Raw genomic sequence first — 27,881 nt, forward strand, 5'->3', positions numbered from 1 at the left:
AATGAAAATCACAGGTTTAATCAGTTAAACAAGTCAACACAATTAGAAAGACCTTGGTTGATAACTTAAATTATGCAAGCTATCTGAGCAGTTGTTAATAATAACAAAGATTGTTGTTATTGGTTAATGTAATTTGACAAAATTGTAATACATTTTGACAAAATGTATTACAATGTGCAATTTAGTATCTCTTCAAAACATTCAGCTTTTATTTTGAAGACAAGGCGCACAATTTCCGACACATGTCGATGTAACTGTGGGTGACTTCACAGCACTGAGAGGCGGAAGACGTCCATGCGGAAGAGCAGTTGGACGCTGTGGTTGGACGTACAGCTAATCTGCAGTGCAGTCTGGGAGCTGTCAATCGTCTCGCTTTGTATCTCTGGCACCACAAGCTAATGATGCGCTCATCACTGTTTATGTACACACAGCGGGACAGCACTATGAGAGACAAGAATATGTAGGATATAATTACCTGCTGTCCGCTTCCAAAGCCTTCTTGTCAAGGGACCTGACTTGTATGAACGGGTGACATCAGAGCCGGGCCCTGAATCTCCATCATTTTAACAACCTGCTACTAACGTTAGCAAGCTCGCTAGTCATATTATTGACATTGTCAGCCGTTTTCACTCGTCCAGCCGGGCACATGAATGAATGACAGCTGCTGGCCTGTATCCTATAACGGTAAGCTTCACTATCGGCCTGAACTTATAACATGTAATGTACGTTAACGTTAGCTGAAGCTGAATCCCCTAGCGAGGGGCAAGGTAGCTGTTAGCCGTAGCGTTACTGTAACAGTTAGCTCTCTCCCACTCAAGCTGTAATGGCAACAACGCGTATATGAATATTTTGAGAATATTCCTCCGCCAAAGGTGCTTTTTATATTATATATATATATATATATTTTGTCATATGTAGCTTTATTTTTCACCACTGTTAACATAACGTACGCAGCGGCTGCTGTACAGACGCAGGTGTGTGGATCTGCTCCACCTTACAATGTTGTTGACTCTGACAGCTTTACTCAAGTCTGTTTACAAACAGTCACAAGCTGGTGTCTTACAAACAACCTTATATTTACCTGAGTTTTCAACTACACCACTGCCTAAGTCAAAGTGTAAGTAGTCATGCCATGTAGTTCAGGTATCTTTCTATCTGCTAAGACCCCGTTTACCGCCGACATTTTGACATATCACAGCAGGAAAAGCACTGTTGTGAGTAATAACAGTGATTAGTAATGGCTAGGTGATATGGTTTCCTGTGAACTTGTACTGAGGTTTCGTTAATGATGTTAGTTCCACTTCTCCTGCTCAGACAAGTCAAAATGTCTGCCATGAAAAAGCCTGATACCTTCCTCAGAGAGCAAAGCTCACTAAGAAAGTGTCACTTTCCTTTTCTAAATCTCTTGGAGCCCTTTTTGACTTTGACACTCATAATCTAAAAAGCTCATCATGTTGTAATATTTGATTGGGCTAACATCTGCTGTTCCACTGAAACTATTTGCGAGCTTTAGTAAGAAGTTACACAACTGAGATTTGTTTCAAAATTAGTTGTCACTTGGTTGCTCCAGTTCAGAAATACAGCTCACACTGAGGGAGAGACGGCTGGTTTAGAAAAATCTGTATCATGTCATTGCAGTGCACACATGCTAAAGATGTATTTGAAGTACTTTAGAAAAGCCTGAAGTTTATTTTTACACTGCAAAATCAGGATCAATCTACCAATTTTTCTTTTTTTTTTAGAAAACAATGAGAAATATTTGTTATAATGTCCCACAGCTCAAGATGATGTATCCAGATTGCCTGTTTTATTTGACCAACAGTCCAAAACACAAATATATATTTAGTTTATTGTCATATGTGACAAACAAAGTATGAAATCCTTACGTTTGAGAAACTGGAAACAGTGTATGGTTGGCACTTTTGTTTGCAAAATGACAAACAATAATCAATGGTAAGCAGCGATAAATATTATTAGGTTTGCTCAGCAATATTCTTAGAACTGACTCATTACAGGTCATAAGGCATGTTGTATTAGGTGTGTACATTATTAGGGTTACTAAGAGCCTACCTTTGAAACTTCACATAAAAGAGAAGTAAACGGAGTTAACCAAACAACGTTTACAGTTTTAATGGAAACTTCACAGCCTGGATGATACTGTGTGGCCCCGGGAGTGAAGCTCACATAGCTGCCTGTCAGCCTCATGGACTTAGCAAAACAACTGCCTGTCAACAAGAGCCCATTTCATGGTGAGGCTGTTAGGACTGCCTTGTCATGTGAAATCCCAAACAGACTCATTCCTCTCTTGTTCACCAGCTGCAGAAATCTGTCGTCTGGAACGCCATTCCTTTAAGATAAATGTTTTCCTGCACAGTTGCATTGTAGGCATGACAGCAGCGGCATTGTGTGAAAGCTGATGACGACTCCTCTTCGTCAATCTTTTTCTTGGAGGTCATTTTATGATTCAGCATGTCGGCTATCTTACTTCATTCCCAAACACACGAAACAAAGATAGTAATGGCTGCTCCTGTCAGACTTTGCTCCTGCTCCTGATTTATATGACTCAGTCCATTAAAATGACTTCAGCTACACCCTGGCAGATAATGGAACAAAGATTGCTGATTGATCAGCTCAGGCTTTTTACTTCATAGTCAAACATGAAGATGACTACGCTTTAAATTATGATATCTGTTTTTTTGATGGGTCTCAACTTCCTCTCTTCTTCTTTTCTTTTGTTTTCCTTGTTGCAGGTGTGATGTATATATGTGTGCCTGGTGTTTTACATTAGCATATTAACCACCCAGGAGAATGAATGCAGAGGAAGTGGAGCTGCTCAGTGACTCCAAGTACAGGAACTATGTGGCAGCAGTGGACAAAGCCCTCAAGAACTTTGAATACTCCAGTGAGTGGGCAGATCTCATCTCTGCACTGGGCAAGCTCAACAAGGTAAGGATCAGACAGGCCACAGCTTGGCCCATACTGCACCACCTGTGCGTGGCTCCGATTAACCATGTTTAACACCCTGTCTCAGGTTTTGCAGAACAATGCAAAATACCAAGTGGTTCCCAAGAAGCTGACAATAGGCAAACGGCTGGCCCAATGCCTCCACCCTGCCCTGCCCAGCGGGGTCCACCGCAAGGCCTTGGAGACTTATGAGATCATCTTCAAGATCATTGGCCCCAAGAGGCTTGCCAAAGACCTCTTTCTTTACAGGTAATATTGTGTTACCATGCAGTGGGGCCAGTAAATTTTCCCAATACAAAGTTTTCTACTAGTATCAGATCTTAAACATGAGCCTTATCTTCTTTATCCCTGCAGCTCTGGGCTCTTCCCTTTACTCTCCAATGCCGCCATGTCTGTGAAGCCTGTGCTGCTGGGGCTCTATGAGACCTACTACTTGCCTCTGGGGAAGACTCTGAAACCAGGCCTACAGGGTTTACTGACTGGAGTGCTTCCTGGTTTGGAGGAGGGCTCTGAGTACTACGACAGGTAAGAAGAGAAGAAATAGAAAAAAAGAACTACTTGGAAAGATTTTAATGCGTACATGCAGGCATTAGAACAAGCCATTAGGAGAAGACATTTTACAGCATTATGGGGAAAAGAATTGATTGCTGATTGTATGAATGATACATGAGATATATGAGTCATTGCAAGATTAATATTTCAAAATGAAGACCTCTGTCTCTGTCCAAACTCTGTTCTCTGAAAAACATCTGTAGTCTAGCACTTGGGTAAAATAACTAATTAGCAGTAGTGCATGATTTTTTTTCATTTTACTTTTTGGTGGTTTGTTATGTAGTTGTGAATAATATCTCAGATATTCCATACTGTTGTAAATTAGTCATCAGTGTTGACACAGTTACACTCACGTGCCCTAGAGGGTGCTGCAGTGGCATAATTGGCCTAGAGGAGCACTGCAGCATAAGGAAAAGCACAGGTGTTTTTCGTGGCATGACATTAGAAAGTCTGACTTGGAAAATGCCTGTCTTAGTGATGAACATGTAATCTGTCATTTTGTCATTTCATTGAGAACCACAGATGCTACAGTACAGATGTTTGAGCACCTGCGTATTAAAACTGTATGTGTACAGTTTCTCTGAGTTGATTTTGCTTTCGTGCAGAGCTCAACATTGCACTTTTTCTACCACCTACTGTTAATGCTGTTTAGTGTTTAAATAATTCAGTTTCCACACTGAGGACATTTAGATCTCTATGATTGTTTAACATCACCTGTGTTATTGTGTGTATTACCATTATGTCCCTTCTATTCAAACTGAGATTTCAGACATTCACCTTATTTGCCCAAATTACATTCAGTATTAGAGACAGATACTGGCAATAATTCCAACTCAGTTATTGGAGATGGCAATTTGAAGCCTCACAGTGAGATTGAAATGGTCTCATAAACAGCAGTGAGTGCTTCTCTTCAGAGAAAGCTCACAGACACTAAATGACGAATCATAAATCCATGGCTGTGTATGATTTAAACGATAGTTTGCTGTCACACTGAGGAAATAAAACCTTACAAACAGCATGTAAACCAAGAGCAATAACATCTGCCACTGAACTGATTAATTCTACCACTAATACAACTACTGCTACAGCTCAGTAAATACAATAAATATGATTCTGTAAACCCACAGGAGGCCAGCATGTCAAGCAGGAAACTCTAAATGAGATTGTGTGGTTGTGTAGACCAATGTATGAGGGAGTACTAACTGCCTTCACTGGACAGAGCAGAGACATACTGTTGATCAATCTGCCAACGACATGTGGAGCAGTCTATTGCTGCTTTAAACAAGTGTTTTCACTGCTTTGTGGCCTGCATCAGTTTGCAGTCACAGTGTAGTGGGTGGTACAGGCAGGTGTGCTTTTAATAAGCATATTCACTGTGTCCTGCTTGTGTTTGTCATAGAACCAACACCCTGTTGGAGAAGGTGGCTGCGGCTGTGGAGCAGTCGGCCTTCTACAGTGCCTTGTGGGGCAGCATCCTGACCAGCCCTGCTGTGCGTCTCCCGGGGGTGTCCTTTGTTCTGCTACACCTTAATCGCAAGCTGTCCATGGAGGACCAGCTCTATGTCATAGGCAGTGACATCGAGCTCATGGTACATGAAAGACTGTCACTCAGTATCCCTTGAAGACAACAATAAGTTGCCATCATTTTATTATTGCTGATTTTACGGTGATTTGGTTTCTTAAGCAGCAGTGCAGTGTTTTCATCCAGTATTATTATGTATTAATGACTAGATGCAATGTTGGAAAAGAATGTGTTGAAATGTTAATTTACACAGAAAAAGAAAAAGGAGCAGTTTGACTGCAAAGGGCTAGCAACAGCAAGATGAATGAAAATATATCAGATGTTTGTTGCTGTATCTGCATCAGTATCAGTAGTATCAGTTGCTGGATCAGCAGTAATGTTGTATAATGTTGTGTAGTAATTGTTTCTTTCTGTTCTCACCAGGTGGAGGCGGTCAGTACCTCAGTCCAGGACTCTAGCGTGTTGGTGCAGAGGAGCACCCTGGACCTGATCCTCTTCTGCTTCCCCTTCCACATGAGCCAGGTGAGGAAAGCTGGGTGTGATGTCTGGCTAAAATTACAGGACTAAGTAACATAAGTGAAATATAATGACGGGGTGTGTGCGTATGTCTGTCTTATAGGTAGGATTCAGCTTGTGTGTGTATGTATATGTGTGAAGGGGCACAGCGTGACAGTCACAGATGTTCTGGTCTGTTCTGTTGTTGTTCAGGCGACTCGCCCTGACATGATCCGGATCCTGTCAGCAGCTTTGCATGTGGTTTTGAGAAGAGACATGTCCCTCAACCGCAGACTCTATGCCTGGCTACTGGGTGCGAAATACACACACAGACACAGTACTGACACTCAGATATACAGTATCAGAGTTCCCACTCATCATGTAATTTGTAGAATATTGTAGAATTACACAGGTAATGAGAAGATAAGAGAAATATCATCTGTAGATGTGTGAGAGTTAGAATATAAGAATAAACACATTCCCCATATTATCCTGTTGCAGAAACTAAATTGTTCACCACTTTGGCCTAATCGAGCAGGAAGAAGCATAAATATATATATTTCATGAAACCATTCTGACTTGATGAGTTATTGACGCTTTACACAGGCCATGGTGGAAACTGTGACATATAAACCTTTACACACACATTGTTCTGTTATTTGCATACACATTGAGTATATGGATGCTTTGCTGCTGTGGAACAAACAGTAGGCTTGTGTATGCTGTGGTCATTATCTTACTGTATTTTCTCTTGTTTGCAACTCACTGCGGATGATCATGCTGGTAAGTGTCTGAATGGATGTACCGAATGTATCAAGCTTCGCCAAAACAACTTGCAATGATTGCAACAGTGGAATATCTCAAATTTCTATATTACCAGAATTGATAAGGAACAAATTACAGAGTGAAGGTGGATTCCTAAGTTAAGATGCAGAGTACAGTGTGATTCCAGTGCCAGTTGCAGGCCAGATTCTAGGCCAGTTAAGAGGGTTTTTATTACCCCAATTAATGGAATATATTATCTTTTATCTGAAACTGGTTACGCTTCAGTAGTGTGAACCAGACATACTTTACTGTACCATGGCTGAAATGTGAGTGATGCTGGCAGCAGCTATTAGAAGTTCACAAAGAAGAAATAAGAAGAGGATTAACTGCAAGATGCATAGAGTTTAACTCAATAAAGATTAAATATCCATTTGCTCCACTCTGAGAAAGTGCTTTGCTTTTTGCCTCGTGCTCGAATGTGCTGGATGTACATCTGAGCTTTAATGCAATTATGACTGTTCGTCTTTGTCTTTTGAAGGCTTTGATAACAATGGGGTGATAATAGGCCCCCGCAGCACTCGCCAGAGCAACCCAGAGGAGCACGCTAGCCACTACTTCAACACCTTCTCAAAGGACATGCTGGTCCAGGTGAGCTTTCAGCCTAATTGCAAATATAGGTCAAAAATGTAAAAATGTTTCATATGTGTCTCTTGAGATAAGACACGTATAGGTGTGGGGTCGGGAAATGTTCCTGTTGGTGGGGGATCGCCCTAAATTTGGCAGATCTGGCCCCTCACACCTCCCACATCCTCTCTTTGGTTTGCATATATGTCCTGCTCTCTTCTCCTATTCCCAACAGCCTATCCTTTGAAGACAGCTCTCAGGTCTCCCACAGACCTTTACGCACACACAGACACACTTGTGTAATCTGTCCTGTCACGCTCACAACAGCTCCAGCCCTCCTGTCATGTGATAAGCTTTGGTACTCCAGGGGCTGGAATAGAGAGCACACAGAGCGACAGGGAGGGGAAGTTTGGTTTTTGAAAGTACTTTTTTTTTGTTTTTGTTATGTTTTTTGTTTGCTCCTCTGCCATCTGCTCTGAGACAGTTACTGGAGCTCCCTCCACTGGGAGAATGTTGGTACTACAGAGACCTTCTGTTCCAGGCCTCAGCCCTTTACGTGGCAGACGAAGCGTGAAACACAGAAACACACACACACACACGCAAAAGAAAAAAATGAAAGGGGGTTCAATGCAAATATGAGATTGATTCTGCCAAATATTGTAGCAAGCAGAATAAACTAAAATCAAAAGCAAATAAATGTGCCCTCAGCCGTGTGTAAAGTGGCTCTGGAGTTTACAGATATTTTATGATCTCTACTGTAACAGGTCTGTGTGTGTGTGTGTGTGTGTGTGTGTGTGTTTTGTTTTTTTTCAGGCAATGGTAGGGATCTTGCAGGGCAAGGCTCGAGGTGGGGAAGAGGAGAGCATCCTGATGCACGACCTCAAACCATTTCGCATTCTCATCAGTCTGCTGGACAAACCAGAGCTTGGTACGTCAATATGTAGACGCCAACTGTCTAGTTAGTGCTGTAAATATGTGGATTGTAACACCTATTGCTCAGGCAGCCTGTCACTTAAACTGAATTTATCATGTATTCATCCACCGTGGATGTCATCCCTGCTGTCTACATGTGCCTCTCTACAGGTCCAGCAATCCTAGAGGATGTTTTGATTGAGGTGTTTCGGACTTTGCACACACAGTGCCGAACAGAGTTAGACCTCCAAAACCAGAGTCCATTCAGCAAAGACCACACACACCTCAGCAGGTCAGTCCAGTCCACCACCTCCCCATTAGGGCTTTGTAGATGTTATACAGGATACAAATTAAATAAAACCTGTATTTAAGGTTTGGTAGTTGCATCACCAAAGAAAAATATTGGTAAAACAGAACAAATATAAGTATAATACTGTGTGTTAAAGAAAATAACACAGAAATATAAAACTAATTGCAATTATGTAATGACAAATGCTGACAAAGAGTCAGAATTTTTTTTGTGAAATACACAATCATGACATATGGAATGATGGAGAGTCCGATTTTTTTATTTTATTTGTAATTTTTGTAAATGTTGCCTTGATAAATAACTTAGGAATGTGTAACTGTTAACTGTGTTGTTTTGATATGAAACAAATTTTTGCTTCTTCCTTAGCAAACTACGAGAGAACAAGAAGACGGCAGAACTAATTAAAACAGCCAATCTCCTGTTCAACTCGTTTGAGCCTTACTACATGTGGGACTACATCGCTCGCTGGTTTGAGGAATGCTGCAGGTCTGTGTGTGTAATGTGTATGCAGTTTATGAGGCACGCCTAACTAGTATCAGGAACATTATGTGTTGAGATCTAAATATCAGACATCAAAGTTTGGGGAACACTAAAACTGCTGTGATATTTTTGGAGCTGTTCATTATCCTGGGGGGGGGGGGGTCGGGGGGGGGGGGGGGGGGGGTGGGGGGGGGTTCCTCATCGGAAAGAGGAGAAGGGATGCTGCTGGTCTGCTGCTCTTGTTTTAATATGCTGTGGAGCAATGTTCAGCTGGTACCAGGGGCCTGATGTGTGCCAAGATACTTTTCCCAATATCACTGTGCCCACACTAGGACCCAAATTTTAACATCAAACAGCATGGAGCTACACATTTGAATCATTTGTAAAATCGAAAACACTGAAGCTAACCATCATACTTTGAAATACTTCAAAAATACAGTAAACTAAAATATGCCTATTTTGCAGGAGGACGGTGAACAGCAGCACACGTGCACAGCGGCATTCTGGGAACTTAGATCCTCCTGAGCTCTCATTGGTGGAGTTCTGTCAGCTGGTCGATTTCCTATTGGACATTGTTTCCTTGGTGAGACTTTCTTTTAATTTGTTCATTTTTCTTTGTTTCTTTCTTGCTGCCTTTCTGTCTTAAGTTTTCCTTTTCTGCCTTATTCTTTCTTTCTGCATCTTTTTCTTCCTTCCTGTCTTTACTTTCACTCTACAGTGACTTTCCTTAAATCAATATACATATTTCTTTTGTGCGTTCTTTTTCTCTTTCACACTTTTATATTGCTGTTTTCACTCTTTTCATTCTCTCTGTACTTTGTTGTCTTTTCAGTGCTGCATTCTTGCTGTTCATTTTTGTCCTTATCTGTCTCTGCCATTGCTCATTCTTTCTTCTCATCTTTTCATGTTTCCACCTCCCTTCCTTTATAGATTTTTATTTTCTCAAAAATTCCCTCTTTGTTTTGGTGCCTCCTCACCACATATTTTGTCTTCTCTCTTGTCCCCCGTCTCCCACCCCTGCTTGGGCTTTTTATCTCTTTTCCTTTTCTCTCACTCCCTCTTGGCTCACACACCTCCTTCTTAAATCCAATATGTTCCCGACAAACAACTTTGATGCCCGTTTGAAATTTGGCCTTCACATTGTCAGATTTGTCGTCCCGCTCCATTTCTGGGTCCAGTTTTGGGATGTAATTCCCTTCCCGAGGGTGGGTGTGTGCCTCCCATCTGTTCCTTGTCTGTGTGTATATACAGTATTTGCAATCCCCACACAGGTTCAGAACACCTGTGTGTTTAGTTTCCCTGCCAAAAATGTTGTTTGCATCCTCTGGAAATATGCTTGTCTATACAGTATTTCCAATCTGAATCGTTTGGAAATCCTCCAGTCTTCTATTACCCTCTTTAAATGCTTGTGTGTGTGTGTGTGTGTGTGTGAGAGAGAGAGAGAGAGAGAGAGAAAGAACCTTGTGTTCTGTGAGCTCGTGAGCGAGAGAGGGAAACTGTATGTGTGTGTGTTTGTATTTCTGCAAACAAAGTGTTGTGGCCTGTGCTCTGCTTGCTCCTGTCTGTTGAAACTATCTGCTCTTTCTCCTTGAAGCCTACTAGAAGCATGAGGGTAATCTGCCAGGTAAAGTACTGCTCTTTCCTGCTTTTTCACCTCATCCTGCTTCACTGAGGCTACGATAACATTTCTGCAACGTCCTGCCAACATCCCTCAGGCCGTCTTTGTTCCTGCCCTGCTTTGAGTGATCATTTCAGAATGACTGACTTATTGTCATATTTTAATACCAAAAATGAACATGATCCCAAGGGAGAGGTCGAAATATAACAGTCATTACATGTGGTGAAAACTTATCCTTGGCTGTTTGGTGTGGATCTTGTGAAAATGAAATCTCTGCCCAGTGTGTATGTGCTTTCTGTTAAGCATGCGTGCAGTTATATGCTATTGCATTGCTCACATATTTGTAAGAAATATGAGAATTTTAATTTACTCCACGATTAAATGCTTTTTTTTCATTTGGATGTTATTTTTGCTCTTTTTTTTTGTTTCATAAAAATGTGTTGTGCTTGCTGAGTAAAAAAAAAACTCATGAGAAGCTGTCCATACTCACCACAGAATGCTAAGGTGCAAGAAGGCCATAAAAATCAAATATGGAGAAAAGGAGGCTCCGCCACATTTAGGTCCATAGGTCTAATATATTTAATGATAAAATCATCATTAAATATTTAAATTGTATCTAAGAGTGTGGAGCCTTCATTTAGGATATAGGATTATGTTTTTAAGTTAAACAGCCAACATACAGACGATGAGAAAGATGTCTTTGGATAAATGGTTTCACATAGTGTCTGACAGCAGAACATTTTATTCCTTAGGCTTATTAAATAATAGTATTTGTTTGACTGAAGATAATTCTAGATTTGAATGTGTATTTGATAACTTTTAAACAAGCAAACTGTAACACATGAATCATTTTTAAGAGTACAGCAGAATCCTCATAAGTTCCCTCACTGCAGGTTCCCTTCCCTCCGGATACCCAGTAATTGTGCCTTCAGTTCCTCACTTTGCATCTGTTTTCTCCAAAATTTCCAGGAGACTTACATAGAGATCCAGACAGAGCATCTTCCTCAGCTGCTGTTGCGCATGGTGGCAGCTTTGACCTGCCATCTGCAGGCCCTGGGCCTCGGGGAGCTCACCCACTGCCTCCGTCTCTGCTCCAAGATCCTCAGCAAAGTGCAACCACCGCTGGTGTCCCCTCTGGCCCTGCCCTCGGGCTCTCAGGCTCAGGGCCACTCTAACTCCACCGGCAACCCCTCAAACTCAGTGAGGGATAAGAGCAAAGACAAGGAGGACAAACGGGTGAGGAAAAAGATTAACATATTCCCTAAAAATGAAATGACAGTGCTCTTTTCCATCAGAAAAAGAAATTGGTTGAGAAGTGTTGGATATCACTTTTTTTCTAACAAGTTTAACCATGATAAGATCAGAGTATCTGTTCGCTTTAGTGGTTAGTTAGAAATTAAAATTGTTCACAAGCACCAAAACAATAGCAGTGCCACTGCTGTGCCAACCTCTGACTTTGAAAAACATTGCCAGTGTATATTCTGTTCTGTCTCTGATCCTTTAAAAGTCTTTTGATAAAAACATAAACCCAGTTGCTGCCCCAGTCAGAGCAAATCCCAGTTTGATCTACTTGACCCACTTCCTCTACAAGTTATTGCCCAGAAACCCTGTTCAGGTTCTGATGGTGTCCTCTGGTCCCTGAACAGGGGCCCTTCCGGCTCTTGTTTCCATCTGCCAGCCTCCTGCCCTGTGCTGCAGTTGGCTGGGTGGCCCTGCTATCCCACAATCCCTCGGCACAAGGCATTTGAAGACTTTTTCAGAGCGAGTGATTCGTTTGGATGTCCTGGTCCTCCTGGTCCCTGTCCAGTAACCTGGTTGATTAAGTGTTTGAGAGCTCACTGAGGCATGATTAAAAGTTTAGTCACTCAGTCCCATGACTGGAGGGGTTAAATGGATTGACGTAGGCCCATGAGGGCCAGAGGAGAGGACAAGTAGAAAGACACAAGATGGTTAACCAACAGCTGAGCCCAGGTCGCATTTTCTCTCTAAGGAAGAAGAGGGAGAGACTATCCTGTGATGCCTCCTGGGTGTGCTGTATGCATCAGAGTGGAAAACATCCCACATACATCCACTGAATGCTATAACGTCCCCACCCCCCACCTTGGGGGGCATATAGAGAACGTGCTGGCTAACATGCCATCTGAGTCCAGGCTCCAGAACGTGCATGCTGTCTCGATCAAAATGTATCACACAAAGCCCTTAGACCCCCAAAGGCTGACTGTGACAAAGAGTCAAATGAACTTGTGGGTCTGTCAGCCTGTCTGCAGCAGAATGTGAGTTTGGTGGACATTCAGTCTACACTTAGTCCTCTGGGTTCAGGCCCAACAGCTGTGTATAGAGCCTCACTATAAAATGACCAGTGGGCAGAACACAATGCTGTGAAAGGTTATGGTTTGCATTATTACAACTCCAGTAGTTTGGTGTACAGAATAAGTGTATGAGATATGGATAAAGTCTTATGTCCAGGTATCTGTATTTTATTTATTTCAGTTTCAGTATATGTTGATATATCTTATGTTTTCTGGAAGTTTAAAAAAAAATTATAGATTAAAATTTAAATTGATATTTTATTTTTCATCAGAATTAAATACTTGATGATTCAGGGTTCTTCATAGAGCAATTCTGCTCATTGATTTACAACATTGCCTGCAGTGGTTTTAAACAGTATAGTATGAAACAACTCTGGCAGTTGTCAAATTGATATGTCTTATATTAGACACTGTAATTTTGCCCAACTGTTCTATTGCCATATACATAGAAAGGTACAGTTTAACTTCTATATCAAAAATAAACTTTTCCATCTGATAAAAACTACTGCCTTGAATTTGAATCATCAAACACTTCCATTTTAATAAAGCACATGCTCTGCATTGTGCTCTATCTTTATATCTTTTTTACATTATGTTTGTTATTGTTACTGTGTTAGTACTTCACTGTATAGCTCTTTGTTTTTGGGCAAACCAAGAACTAAGTTCATATTTGTAAAGTGATTTGCTAAAGAAAGATCAATAGCGTATCATGGTGTCAAATGATCTGTGGGAATATACATAATCTGCACTTAGACATTTCCTGGCCTGCGGTATTTTCAGGATAGGAAAACACACCCTCTCTCTTGTGTTTTCATCACTCTTTGCTGAACGTCCTTCATCACCTGTTTGCCTCTCTCTTCCTGCAGGCTGCCCCTGCCACTCTGGAGCTCCCTGGCAATGGGGAGGTATTTGAGGATGGGGAAAATCCTTCCAGCAGTCGCTCCTCAGAAAGTGGCTTCACAGACTTTGTCCAGTACCAGGGAGATGGCCCAGAGGAAACAGAACGAATCCCCCATCCCCACCCAGCGGTCAAAACAGGTCGTCGCTCCTCAGGCCCATCTCAGACCAAGCCTCTGGACAAACCAGTCATGCAGTGCTGCCTTGTGCACTTCCAGCAGTTTCTCTCCCGACTCATCACCCTATATATTACCCCTGGGCGGATGGACAGACCTGAGGGTGAAAGAGATGAGGCCATGCAGTCGGGGCCCTTGGTTTCCGAGGGCTCCCAGCACTGTGATCATACTGAGAGCTCAGAATCGGAGTTGATCCAGAGGGAGTGTGTTGCTGCCTTCACTGCTGCCTGCCAGCTCTTCCTGGAGTGCTCCAGTTTCCCTGTCTACATTGCAGAGGGTAACCTCAAGTCCTCACCCACACAGGAAGAGCAGCTGGGTAAGCACCACAAATTTTAAAGAAAAATTAAAATTCAATTTTAAATGAAAGACACCTCTTTCATTTAGCAAGTACTTCCAGCACAGTACTTGCATGCTGTTGCTGTGGCCAGCACTTGAATATTTAAAGACATTTGAAGACAAAGATAGTTTATGGACATTTATATTTTTTAAGACATTAAAAGTCTGAGTAAAAGATTGTGTATATACCTCATACATCCATACAGACAGTGAGCAGGTCCGTCTGCCAGAGTGGCTGCAGACACTGATGGACGCCTGCTGCCTGGCCAGCGACTTCAGCCTGCAGGGCGTGGCCATCTCCCTGCTCATGGATCTAGTGGGACTCACCCAGTCAGTTGCCATGGTGACCGCTGAGAGCGTGGCATCTTGTGACAACACAGAGTCCACCCAGACCATGAGCCCCAGCCAGGGTCGAGTAGCTGTCGTCATCAGGCCACCGCTCACTCAGGGAATCCTAAAGTACATCGCTGACAAGACAGACTTCTTCAAGGTAGAGATCTTTTTTTCAGGTTATAGTGGAACTATTGGTGTTGATCTTCATTTTTTTCATGTTTTTTTTTTCTAATCTCTAATCTTTTGCTCAGAGCGTGGCTTTGATCTTGTGGGACCAGTTGAGTGAAGGAACACCTCAGCACCATCAGCGCAGCGTGGAGCTCTTCTACCAGCTCCACAACCTGGTGCCTTCCTCCAGCATCTGTGAGGACGTCATCAGCCAGCAACTCATGCACAGAGACAAGGTCAGCACAACTGTACACATGACCTTTCAGGTGATATCTACAAACACACCAAACAGAAGCACACACACCATTAAATCCATACTGACGCTGAGGTTTTCTTTCAGAGAATTCGGTTGGAGGCCCACGTGAAGTTCTCCGTGCTGTGGCATTTGACGCGAGATTTGAACATCACCAAGTCCTCTCCTTTTAGTCGCACATTTGACAGGTGGGTCAGGATCTGCTGACAACATGGAAATGGTGCTTAATTCATTTGAAGAGACCTCCCTCGATACACTTATACTTTGCATCATGTCTTTCCTGTGACTCATTGTCCTTTTCATTTCCTTTGTCCTTCTCTCTTCTCTCTCTACCTCTTTTCTCTTGGTCCGACAGATCTCTTTTCATCATGCTAGACAGTTTGAGTTATTGGGACCCATGTACCAGTGCTGTTGGTCGGGCTTGGCTAAACCAGGTCCTTCAGAGACATGACATTGCTCGCGTCCTTGAGCCACTTCTCCTCCTTTTGCTCCACCCCAAGACCCACAGAGTGTCCATTCAGAGGGTACAAGCCCAGCGGCACTGGGCCCACGTCTTTCCTGAACCACCTGAACAGGAGCCATCAGAACCCATCTACACCAGGGATTCTGGCTTCTCAGACAGTGAGCAGTTAACTCTGCTTTTTTTTTGTGGATTATCCTTCAATATTCCCTGTTTCTTTCTTTTTTTATAAGAACAAATTTTTCATGTGAACTTTTAAACTTTTTTCCTCTTTCTTTCTTTCATTAGACTATAGTCAGGTGCACGGGGAGAGGATTACACAAGAGGAGCTCCGAGGCCTGGCGATGAGCGACATGGAGCCATTCTGTCTGACTGTCAACCCGCTGAGCGACAGCCTGTCCTTACTGAGCCTGAGCAGTGAGAACTTACAACTAGCTGGTGAATATCAACCTGCTGACCAGCAGGGGGAGCGCCAGAGCTCAGAGTCCAGTGGCTCGCATTCATCAACAGTGGAAAATGGCAGCTTTGAGGAACCAGAGGGTGTCAGCAACATAGTCAATGGCTCAGACCAGCAGCCTGTTTCCTCAGATGACATGTCTGATGACTCTATAGAAGAGGTTGTGTCCTCTGTTATCAAAGAGCTAATAGACAGGGTTCTGAGTTTAGTAGAGGAGGGATCTCTTGAAGTCTCATCTCCACCTGAAAACTGGCCACAGACAGACACAGACAGCACTTCCTCAGATACCTCAACTGGTCCCCGTCTTGACTCTTGTCCTCCCCCCAGCTCCAACCACCAGACCCTGCCAGAGATGCTGGCTGGAGGTACGCTGGAGTTCTTCTCCGTCACACCTGCTGATATATCTGCAGAGGAGCAACACAAAGAGGGCATCACTCGTCATAGTTCATCTCCTTCCATCGTCACGTTGCCAGACAGTTCTGACCCAGCCACCCCGGACCACAACCTCAGGGTGGACGACCCTCAGGCCCGTAAACGTAGCCATAGCAGCACCCAGCTCAGCCTTAAGGGGAAGATCATGGAGAGGCTGGCAGACAAATCTCCAGGGGCAAAGCCTAAGATCAAAAAGACCAAGAGGAAAGAGGAGGAGAGGCAGAGAAAGGCAGCAAATCAAGCTGAGAAACTGCGACCACCCAGCATTTTCTTTGGAGACAGTCTGGATCTAGAGAACTGGTACAGCTGTGGGGAAGGTGAGGTATCAGAGATTGAGAGTGACACTGGCTCACCCAGCGGGGGTCCTGGAGGGACTGCTGGTGGTGTCAATGTCACAGGTCGCAGATCATCCTCTGCCCTACCTCGGTTTAACATCCATCCTCTCTACCAGCATGTCCTGCTCTACCTCCAGCTGTACGACTCCTCCCGGGCGCTCCACGCCCTGTCAGCCATCGCAGCCATGCTGAAAGCTGCTCCCTCAGGGTTTGTAAGTGCCATCTCCACCACCAGCATCAACAACACCTACACTCCACAGCTCTCTTTGCTCCAAAACCTCCTAGCGCGTCACAGGGTCTCAGTCATGGGCAAAGACTTCTACTGCCCCATCCCCCAAGACTCCCACTCCCACTCATTTCGCAGCGCCATGTACCTGGAGATCATCATCTCGCTTTGTCTCTATTACCTAAGAAGCTATTACTCTGCCCACCTGGCAGCAGGCCCTCAGGACCTGGCAGGGAACCGAGCCATGCAGCTGACCAGTGTGGAGGTCTTAGCTCTCCTCTTTAGCGAGCTAGCCAAAGTCACAGGTGGCTCAGCTAAGGGCTTTGCTAGTTTCATCAGTGATGTCCTCTCTAAGTGCAAAGTTCAAAAGGTGGTTCTCCATTGCCTGCTCTCCTCCATATTCAGCGCCCAGAAATGGCATGAGCAGCGGGTGGCAGGTGTCAACATGGCCACAGTGGAGGAGGGACTTTCCGAGGACAGTGTGATCAACCTGTCAGAGGACCAGATTGACAGCTGTAGTGCGGTCCAGTCGCAGTTGTTAAGACTATTGCAGAGCCTTGTTGTGCTTGAGCACAGAGTCCTGGTGCCAGCTGATGAAGGAGGAGAAGGAGGACCTGTGGGAGGAGGTGCAGGAGGTGGAGGGACGGGAGGTGGTCCTGGGGCAGGGTTTGAGATTCTCGGCGGAGAAGTGGAGCATGTCAACCCTCAGCAGCCAATGACTTCGCTTCAATACCTCCATGGACAGCCTATCACAGCGCAGGGTATGTTCCTGTGTGCAGTGATTAGGGCGCTTCATCAGCACCACGCGTGTAAGATGCACCCCCAGTGGATCGGGCTCATAACAGCCACCCTGCCATACATGGGGAGGGTGTTGAGAAGGGTGGTGGCCTCCGTCACTCTACAGCTGTGCAGGAACCTGGACAACCTTCTTCATCAGTACCGTTATGAGACCGGGATAACTGACACCAGGTATTAACATCTACATGGACCATATTGATATGACACATCATTATGCTAGTACAGTACAGTGCAATGCAATAAAATGACACGGAAAATCTTTGGTCACCAGATGGCACCCTTGACCATCGGCTACAATAGGTCTTTTATACATCATCCATCTTTCTAATACACAGACTATGTATAATTCACATTCCAAATTTTATCTTGATATGTTAAAAAACATCAATTCAAAAATATGCATTGATTAAGCTGCATGTTCTCCCTCCGTCTTCCAGACCCCAGTGGATGGCTCTCTGCATCCCTCCTGACCTGATTCTGACAGTGCTGGAGGGAATAACAGCCATCATCCATTACTGCCTGCTGGATCCCACTTCCCAGTACCACCAGGTGAGGGCGCTGTGCACCAAATTATTGCAGCAGTTTTTAACTTGATGGTTTTGTTTATTACATTTTATGCCTCTCAGTTACAAGTGAGTGTTGACCAGAAGCACCTGGCTGAGGCTCGTTCAGGTATCCTGTCCATCCTTCATACCATCATGTCATCCGTCACCTTGCTGTGGAGTGTCCTCCACCAGGCTGACAACTCCGACAAGCCAGCCGCTGCCTCTGCTGCCTCCACTTCCAACATCAACCTGGGCTCCACCAAGGTACACCAGGCAACACGACTTTTTCCAGCAAAGACCTAATTATGGATTATAATGCAGATTTAGCCGATCTAGTTGAATAAAACAGCCCCAGTGATTCGACTATTGCCTGATAGTCAAGTGAGGACACTGTCTGACTGAACAAACAAGAGGAATGAGAGGAGGTGTCTGTGATTATAAGATTGTCTTTGCCTCTTTTCACCCCCCAAAAATCAAATAACACATGTGATGAAGTCAAATTTATTTTTAGGGCATAATTAAAATGTCAGCAGCACATAGCAGAGGTCAGAAGACGGTGGTGTGTGGTGAACATCAAACCACAAAACTGCCCCAGAGCTAACCTAAACATGTGGGCAGCCTAGGCTAATAACTCCATACACAATACTTGGATTACTGGTCTCAACAGTAAGAACAGAATCTCATTACTGACAGTAAAGGACTTTTTTCAACAATTACAGCTCTGTTATTTTCCTCCAATAGTTATTAGCCTTGCCCAGATGGAATTAGTTTTTCCGGAGGTGGGCTGGTAATGTAATTTTCACTGAGATAATACGGTGAACCTACAGTGTACAGTGTACCTAACTTACTTTTGCAACTGACTCTCATATTTTGCAGTTTAAGCATCTTAGATGCAGTGGGCACACTACTTCAGAGCAGCACAACATTAATTATTATGTTATCTGACAAATTATTTGCACAATAAGTGATCAGCTGTTGAAGGCTTACCCAAGGTCCTTGCTGAAATCTGTTCTACAGAACCTCCGTCAGCAAATTTTAGAACTTCTGGGTCCAATCTCCATGAACCACGGTGCTCACTTCATGGCAGCAATCGCTTATGTTTGGAATGAGAGGAAACAGGTCAAGACTCCGGTCAGAAATAAGGTGAGTTTTTTTTTTTAAGTCTGCCCTTTCAGTGTTCACCACTATTTAAATCAGACTTTTTAGAACTTTTCTTTTAGTGTAGTCACTTCTGCTTGTGTGTTAAAGTGCAATGTTTGTAAAAGTGGGAAATTTAAATGTCCTTATGTCCTTCAGGTGATACCACTAGCCAGTGAAGAACAGCTGCTGCTGGTTGAGCTGGTTCGTTCAGTGAGCGCCATGCGCACTGAGACGGTCATGCAGACGGTCAAAGAGGTTCTCAAACAGCCACCTGCCATTGCAAAGGACAAGGTTTGTATTCCTGTTTTTGCTGATGTCAGCTGTACTGTAACTGTATTGATACTTACTGTAGCTGGAATGGTTTCATCCCCATCATCTGAGTCCTCTGCAAAAGTCGAGCACTGCAGAGCTGGAAGTATTTAATTTCTTAGTTAAAATGAAAGAATGGGATCACACTTCATTTTATCATAAATGTATATATTTCTAAAACAGGAACAGGGGAAGAGCGAGGCTTGTAATATTAAATATATGTTAATTGTGGGAGTATTGTGATTTTTATTTTCATAGTTTTTTTACTTTCATTTCCTTGAAGTCTTTTAGTGTCACATTGTTTGTGGTCATTCATTATATTTCCTCACTTTACCTACAGAAGCACCTCTCTTTGGAAGTCTGCATGCTGCAGTTCTTCTATGCCTATGTCCAGAGGTGAGTCCACTGCTTCCCAACATCAGTATATGCTGGATTTATCTTTGTTATTTAACTTATTATTGTTTTAATCCATCTGACTTTCATAAAGTCACATTTGTGCAGAGTCTTTTAACTCATTTAACTCATTTAATTAATAAACAGTTTATTTTTTGTACTTGATTGTGCCCTGTTTTTGTTCTAGGATTCCTGTGTCCAGTTTAGTTGACAGCTGGCCGTCTCTGCTGGCTCTGCTGAAGGACTCTGTACAGTTAGGCCTGCCTGCCCCCGGACAGTTTCTCATACTGGGGTTGGTTTCTCTTCCTTCTTATATTCTCCTTATATTCTCACAACCTCCTGGAGTCAGTTTGTACAGTTATGCTTAAATTAGTCAATTTGTGGATGTTAGTGGGTAACTCACAGTTAACTGTCTCATTCTGGGGTTGAATAGGTCGGTTTGCAGAGACTACACCTCATATATTTGAACTTATTTAACATGAGTCTCCATTTGTCTTTCGTTTCTCTAGAGTTCTGAATGAGTTCATTTTAAAGAATCCTAATCTGGAGAGCAAGAAGGACCAGAGGGAGCTGCAGGTAATTACTTTCACCACAGACTCCAGTTCAATTCTTAAATTGTTTGCTTTCCATCTTGTAATAAGATTATATATATTTTCCTTTTTATTTGCCATGTTACTGTGCAGTTTTTATGTCATCTTAATGACATGTTGAAGTATTGCTTTAGTTTCATGCTCTACAGTCACACAGGATTATAGAATGAATTACAAGAAGCTTACCTGACCGGACATGACTCCTCACTAATGTAACTGAGTACTCTTTGTGTAATCAGGACGTGACCCATAAAGTAGTGGAGGCCATCGGGACAATTGCAGGCTCCTCTCTAGAGCAAACCACGTGGCTGAGGAGAAACCTGGAGGTGAAGGCTTCTCCTCAGATAGTTGTGGATGGAACCAGCCTGGAAGCTGATGTAGAAGGTGTGTTGCTTACATTCATAAATTGTATTGGAGAGCTGGACAGTGAAGGCTGTATCTATTTAGGCACTGTGTCTTGTTCCTTATCCCATTCCACGTTGTATTAATACTTAGGAGAGCTTTCTGAGTGCAAACAGTGTAATCAGATATGGTACAAAGATAAAAATTCAAGTTTAAATGTACCTCATATAACCGAGGTCAGCTGTAAATGTTGACAGACGTGAATGCATTTTACATCCATTCTACACATACAGTAAATACAGCAGGGTCCAACTAAAATTGTTGTTGATTTGCCAGTGAGGTCTCTCTCCTGATCAGCTGATTGACTGTGACTGTAAAGTAGTTAGGTTTTTGTGTTTGTGTTCAGGGCAGTCTGTATTTTGGTAAGGGAGCGGTCATTTTTGTGTTTATAGCAGAGGTGTATTTTAATGTCAGGGATTAATGTAATCCAGCTAAATCAAGTGTAGGAATTAATCTGAATATGAGGCACTGGAACAATGTGCGAGGGGTCAAACCAGAGCACTTAGAGGCTTCATGCTCACTACAAAAGCATGTTGGGTGTGAATATATTTTGCAGATAGTCTGCATGCTTCAGCATGGCTGTATTAATATTGTTTCTGCTGTGTAGCTGCTGTTAATGTTTGGTATGTGTTGTTTTGTAGATTTAATGCTCACAGTGATGGAGGCCTCCAGCTTCACTCCATCAGTGTACAGCGTTCACGCCCTCACACTGTTGGCTGAGGTAAAACACTCATGTCTCTGTGATTCAGCTCAACCCTCCCTGCACTACTGTTGTTTCTCAGGCCATCAGTTTACGGCACGACCACTTATTTCCACTGTTCATCTTGATCGTGTCTCAAGCTGCTCTCACTCACATTTACCAGCATTGTTTTGGCCTGTTGCTCTCAGGCACAGCCCTGCAGTACACTAACGACACACAGTACGCTCCAGCCGAGCTCCCTGGCTGATTTACGACCACCTCCCCACCTCAAACGTAAATCATTGTTAGTAAGCTAAACAGTCAGTCTGCTGGGTTTAGTGTTGTGTGCTGTGAATGAGCTGAGCTGGACAACTGTAGAGCTAATTATGCAGATTCTGCTCGTGCTTCACCGTTTTTTGCAGCTTTTTCAATTTGTGGGTTTATTTGTGGTAATATATCAATATATGTTGCAGTGATATACATTGGTTTGTGCAGTAATATGGTGCGTAGATGTAATTTTTCAAAGTAGCTCAATATTTAGAGATTGATGCCTTATTTCTTATTATATAATATATTTATATTTTGGAAGAACATCAATCAGTGTTGCCATGTTTACTGAAAGCACATGGGGGAAGACTGACACAAGGAATGCTGAATTTATTTGTTAGGTGCTGGCTCATCTGTTGGACATGGTGTTCTACAGTGACGAGAAGGAGAGGGTGATCCCACTGCTGGTTAATATCATGCACTATGTAGTGCCCTACCTCCGCAACCACAGGTGTGAACAAGCTTTGTTATCACTGAGATATCCACTGACTTTTTGTGTATGTTTGTGTTTGGAGGCTAATTAATCCCAGAGTTTTGTTTTTTTTTTTTTTCACTTAATAAAGTTAAAAAGTTGTCAAGAGAATGATGGTATGTCAAGATGTCAAGAGAATGAGAAGATTGAGTCTTTTCCTGGTGCTAAGGAAGATGAAGTGCAGTGAACTTCCAAGTGTGAAAATGAGTCGTAGCTGATCACACGCATGTTTTGAATATGAAAGCGTAAAGTTTCCTGTTTCTTCTGGCAGTGCGCACAACGCCCCCAGCTACCGGGCCTGCATCCAACTATTAAGCAGCCTAAGTGGGTACCAGTACACCCGCCGTGCCTGGAAGAAGGAGGCCTTCGACCTCTTCATGGACCACACCTTCTTCCAGATGGACTCCTCCTGCGTCAGTCAGTGAGTAGGAGAGGGAACTGGACTGTGTGTGTGTGTGTGTGTGTGTGTGTGGGTGACCACTTTTACAGATTGTGTTAACTTACAGGCTAATTGATTACACTGAGATGGAGGGAAAAAAGAAACACTTAAGATCCTACAGAATAAAAGCAGAAACAAATTGTTAAAGAAGTAGTTCAGCACAAAATGAGAAGACGGTGATTATCCCTGCTATAATTTCTTCTTCTAAAAAACTAGGCCATATTTTTGCAACTTGAAAGAAATACTATGTCCATTAGATCCCTTCAAACAGATTGACTGTCTCAGCAGTCTGTCCCTTGCTGAAAAAATAAATAAACTTCAGAGGCAGCAGAGGAGGAAGTCAAAGTGTTAAAACATTTTACTTAAAGTTCTGGTCAACATAACTTATGGCACACTAACGGCACATGTTAATGCCAGATATAAGGGGGCTGTGTGGGTTAATTTGTCTCTGTATGTTTATGAACTGTTAGTCTAACATCATTTCTCTCGTTTTTCAGCTGGAGAGCCATCATTGACCACCTGATGACTCATGACAAGACCACATTCAGAGACCTCATGAGTAAGCCTTATGATTCTTTAGTAGAATTTAATTTATAAGTGAGTGTAGATGTTAGCGCTGGGTCTGGTTACAGTCCATTTACTGGATCGTGTTTTCCTGACACTGGCAGAGTGTTTTACCCTTTTCATGTTTCATCTCAGGCAGAATTAAAGCTGCACCCTGCAAAGTGTCTTGATCAAAACAAGCACTTACATTTCCACTCCAATTAAATCTGTCACCCATTTAGCTGTGAAAAATATGCTAATGTGACGTAGTTAAGGCCTGTTAGGGTTAAAAAGTGACACATAGACTAATAAAGACTGTGTGTGTGTGTGTCTGTGTGTGTGTGTGTTTCCCTGTCCAGCCCGGGTGGCTGTAGCCCAGAGCAGCTCTCTGAGTCTGTTCACCAACAGAGACGCTGAGCTGGAACAGAGGGCCATGCTGCTCAAACGCCTGGCCTTCACCATCTACAGCAGCGAAGTGGACCAGTACCAGAAATACCTGCCAGACATACAAGGTGAACACTGAACTCAGAGACGCGGAGCAGCTATTAACACCTTTGCTTTGGAGACAGGGGTTGACAAGTGCTGAAGATCTCCAATATGGCTGCTACAGACCCTGTATAACAGATGAAGCTTGTGAAGGTGTTTTTTAACCTCCATGCTTTACCACGTTCATTGAGCAGGTACTTAAATGTGTGTGTGTGTGTGTGTGTGTGTGTGTGTTCAGAGCGTCTGGTGGAGAGCCTGCGTCTTCCTCAGGTGCCCATCCTCCATGCTCAGGTGTTCCTGTTCTTCAGAGTGCTGCTGCTGCGTATGTCCCCTCAACACCTCACCTCCCTGTGGCCCACCATGATCACTGAACTGGTGAGCACTGGATGTCACTGACTGCAGTCTCTCACTTACCTTCATGTCTTTCTTTATTCCAGTCTTCTAGAGGTACTGATCTGCCCACACACACACACACACACACTCATTCACACACTCTGCTACTGTTTTCCTGTAGGTTCAGGTGTTTCTACTGATGGAGCAGGAGCTAACAGCAGATGAAGACATATCAAGGTATCTGCTGATATTGCAAACCGGACGGCAGCAGCACACGAACGTCAGCATGACTTCTTCCTGTGTTCATTTAACGATTTATCCCTCTCCTGTCCATCTCCAGGACGTCAGGGCCGTCTGTGGCTGGGTTGGAGACCACCTATTCTGGAGGGAACGGCTTCTCCACCTCCTACAACAGCCAGCGCTGGCTCAACCTCTATCTATCTGCCTGCAAGCTCCTGGATCTGGCCTTGGCTCTGCCTCCTGAGAGCCTGCCTCAGTTCCAGATGTGAGTACAAAAAAGCACCGGTCATAATAGGCTTTGCATGTGATAGGACCCGGTCAGGGAATCAGTACCAGACATAATTTGTTAAAAGTGGAAATTCTGTGTGTGTGCCAGTCTTTATTTAGATGAATACAGCAGGCACCATTATGTGAAGACAGCTTTAAATGGAAAAATGCCCAATCTCTTTATGTGGACTGCATTTAAATGGACACGTGAATAGGATGTTTGGATGTCGCTCCTTTCATGCTTTGGTGGCTTGTTATATAGATCAAAATAGTGTTATGTCTGAGTGGGTTCTGCCTCATCATAGGTACCGCTGGGCCTTCATCCCAGAAGCCTCAGATGATTCAGGTTTGGAAGTGAGACGTCAGGGGACTCACCAGAGGGAGTTTAAGCCCTACGTGGTCCGACTGGCCAAGCTGCTGAGGAAACGAGCCAAGGTATCTCATCTTCCCTCTGTCTTCACGAGGTTATTAAGTGATGGAGACAAATGACTCCCTCTTACAAAGAGTATGTGCAGGGAAAACGTTCATTAAAGGACTTCACCATTTTTATTTATTTATTTTTTTTATGTCAGGGCCCATTTCATTCATGCTGCAGTTTCTTCCACCTGCAGAATGACACGTTCATTTTTCTACTTCAGTAATTTCTTATCTTTTTTCCCCTCCCTCAGAAAAACCCAGAGGAGGACTGCTCCACCCGAACCCTGTCCTGGGAGCCAGGTCACCTAATGCTGACACTGTACGTGATCCGCAGCATGGAGCAACTGCTGCCCTTCTTCAACCTGCTCAGCCAGGTGTTCAACAGCAAGGCCAGCAGCCGCTCAGGGCCCTTCTACGCCCACAACCCCGCAGACTCCTCCTTCCGTGGTCACAAGGAGGGCCACAAACTGGAGAGCCAGAAAGTGTTTTGGAGTCGAGCTCGGCAGAACATCGAAGAGATGGTGGAAAAAGACTTTCTAGAGGGACTTATCAAGACGTGAGGACGCAGCAAGGAGAGGAACGTGGGGATTAACATTAACTGATCAACACTAGTGAAAAACCTCAACCTGTACATTAAAGATCAAGGGAATACAAATGGGGAAAAATAGTTTGTACATTTTTTTGTATTTATAACGATTATTTTACTTTTCAAAGGCTATTGTATTTAATTTTAATTATTTGTATATATGGAGCAGCTTTGATGACTGACTTTTAACATTTCATGTGAGTCCTTTGGGACAAAGTGAAGATGCTGTGCCATTCCATATCGATGTGACTTAATAAATAAAGATTTCTAATGGGAGGGTTACATGGGCTGCGTCACTCTCTTCATAACATTTAAAATGCATTGCATCGCTGAAATGTCACAAACTTACCAATGACTTTTCCTCTCATTGGAAGGGTGTTTTCTGTGTGTGTGTGTGTGTGTGTGTGATGTAAAATTGTAACTAGGCTGTTTGTGCAAGCTACTTAAAGACAAACTGGGCCTCAGGTTCTGATCTACTCTGCATTAGGGGACAGTTCAGAGTTTTTTTGACACATGGTGGTATGACTGAATTACCCTATGATGTCCAGTGGTTGTATTGAGATCATTTACATGAGTGAAAACAGCAGTACAACAGTGTGAAAATTCTCCACTACAAGTATGAAATTTCACTTGAGTAAAGAAGTACTGTCAACAGTATGTACTTGTGAAACCATAGAAAAAAGTACTTTTTAACCAGAATATATATTATTATACATAATAATGTATAATTATTATTTATGCATTAATACACAATCAGCATTTTATGTCATAAATAAACAACAAACCAGTGACTAAACTCAGAATCACCAGTCCAATCAGACCTACACCAGAGCAGATCTCATCAGCACCATGGACAGGGACAAAGGCAGAGACCCGTCCTGAACGGCTTCAGTTTTTAAATCTTTTTTCTCGCCTCCTTGATCAAAGAAAATTGTGTCATGTGAAGCAGCGCGCTTCATATGACCTTCATAGTATGGCAGCAGCACGACAAGCATCAAGCTTGGCTGTAGAGTAGCTGTATTAACCCTTCACTTCCTGTCTCCTTCACAACCCCCGTCGCTTTCTCGGCTCCTCACAGCTCTCGCGATGAAAGAGGCAGCAGCAGGGTTGGTAATACTGCGTCACTTGACTCACAGGAGGACGGGGGCGGGGCATTGTGAGAAATATAAATGAATTAATAATTAAATAAACCCGGGGACGCAAATCCTCTGAAAACGCCGCCATCCAACGACCCGGTTTGTAGCGCGCATCGCCGGGGCTCGCAGGCTGACGGTGGGCCAGGCTCAGGGAGCGTCCAGCAGGGGAGGAGGAGGAACAACCGCTGCACTGGATGGTGGGGGATGATGATGATGCCAACCAGGGCCTGATGTTTCCCTGCACGCCCCGCTGATACACAGGGATCGTCGGACTGGTGGTGGTGTTGGTGTTGGTGAAGATTATCCAGGAGACTGGAGGAAGGAAGACAGAGAGGAGGGGGAGGCAGCGACCAGCATCATCCGGAGAGGACGGTTTTTGTCAGGGAGGCTGTCGGACAATAACACGAAGAGTAAGAAACTGATCCAAAAGAAAAGGAAAGCCTGGAAGAGGATTTTGCAGTTGGATATTTTGCCTCTAATCCATAGGCTCTGATTTTCAGAGGACACTGGCCTTCAGGGGAGAAAGTCAGTTCATGATTGTTCCAGAAACGCATGCAGATCCAACACAGCTGAGTGAGACTCATCAGCCAGTTCCAGCACTGTTACACAACTCTAATCAATGACATTCGTGTAGAAAGTGTGCCACACTTTCTTTTCTGGTGTTCTGTGTCTCTGTGGTGTTTTCGGGAGCAGCTGGGATTACCCGAGGCTGGTCGCTCGTTTCCGCGTTGGGGTTGGGGGGTAGGACCATATTGGACGGCTGACAGTCGAGGTTGGACTCCACCGAGAGAAGATGTCGGGTCAGACGCTGACGGACCGCATCGCCGCGGCGCAGTACAGCCTGACGGGATCCGAGGTGTGCCGAGCTGTGTGTAAGGCCACCACACATGAACAGACAGCTCCAAAGAAAAAGCACCTGGAATGTAAGTAGATGTAACACCTATCTATCTATCTATCTATCTATCTATCTATCTGTCTATCTGTCTACTGTGACCCTCCATTCATCCTCCTCAGGCACAACTAGGCCATGCACACCAAGTACCATGATGGTTGCCTCCCCCATCCATCCCTCCAATGCTTGTTAATGTGCTTGGAGGGGTCACTCAGCCACCATACACACGCACACACACACTCTCTCACACACACACAGACGTT

The 27,881-nt window shown here is 43.7% G+C and overlaps 2 protein-coding genes across 3 annotated transcripts in view; both read left to right on the forward strand.

The window, feature by feature from the left end:
• Positions 1 to 332: 332 nt before the first annotated feature.
• On the forward strand, positions 333 to 25,866 carry dop1a (DOP1 leucine zipper like protein A). 2 transcript variants are annotated; one of them, XM_041044063.1, is made up of 37 exons: positions 333 to 684; positions 2,751 to 2,946; positions 3,032 to 3,213; positions 3,319 to 3,489; positions 4,916 to 5,105; positions 5,462 to 5,560; positions 5,747 to 5,846; positions 6,837 to 6,946; positions 7,736 to 7,850; positions 8,006 to 8,126; positions 8,511 to 8,630; positions 9,090 to 9,207; positions 11,212 to 11,478; positions 13,418 to 13,940; positions 14,167 to 14,450; positions 14,545 to 14,697; positions 14,802 to 14,902; positions 15,070 to 15,335; positions 15,463 to 17,593; positions 17,860 to 17,971; positions 18,049 to 18,231; positions 18,985 to 19,110; positions 19,264 to 19,398; positions 19,757 to 19,812; positions 19,997 to 20,101; positions 20,319 to 20,385; positions 20,639 to 20,783; positions 21,443 to 21,522; positions 22,149 to 22,258; positions 22,551 to 22,700; positions 23,216 to 23,277; positions 23,621 to 23,773; positions 23,986 to 24,122; positions 24,262 to 24,317; positions 24,421 to 24,585; positions 24,893 to 25,022; positions 25,256 to 25,866. In XM_041044063.1, exons 2-37 carry the CDS (start codon positions 2,809 to 2,811, stop codon positions 25,562 to 25,564), a joined length of 7,470 nt encoding a protein of 2,489 aa, XP_040899997.1. In that variant the 5' UTR covers positions 333 to 684; positions 2,751 to 2,808; the 3' UTR covers positions 25,565 to 25,866. The 2 variants fall into 2 exon arrangements, with proteins under 2 accessions (XP_040899997.1, XP_040899998.1); XM_041044064.1 differs by having other exon boundaries at positions 6,864 to 6,946.
• A 1,653-nt stretch (positions 25,867 to 27,519) lies between these two features.
• snap91a (synaptosome associated protein 91a) overlaps positions 27,520 to 27,881 on the forward strand; it is a 42,372-nt gene continuing 42,010 nt past the window's right edge. The window contains exon 1 of the mRNA XM_041044669.1: positions 27,520 to 27,649. Within this exon, the coding sequence (XP_040900603.1) occupies positions 27,520 to 27,649 (130 nt within the window). The remainder of the gene's footprint in view (positions 27,650 to 27,881) is intronic.

This window comes from Toxotes jaculatrix, chromosome 8, assembly GCF_017976425.1.
Source record: "Toxotes jaculatrix isolate fToxJac2 chromosome 8, fToxJac2.pri, whole genome shotgun sequence".
Classification (NCBI taxonomy): Eukaryota; Metazoa; Chordata; class Actinopteri; family Toxotidae; genus Toxotes; species Toxotes jaculatrix.

Coding starts and splice junctions, on each gene's coding strand:
- dop1a (XM_041044063.1), top strand. CDS start 2,809: ATGAATGCAGAGGAAGTGGAGCTGCTCAGTGACTCCAAGTACAGGAAC. Junction 9,208..11,211: donor TATTGGACATTGTTTCCTTG/GTGAGACTTTCT, acceptor CAAAATTTCCAG/GAGACTTACATAGAGATCCA. Junction 22,259..22,550: donor CCCTACCTCCGCAACCACAG/GTGTGAACAAGC, acceptor TTCTTCTGGCAG/TGCGCACAACGCCCCCAGCT.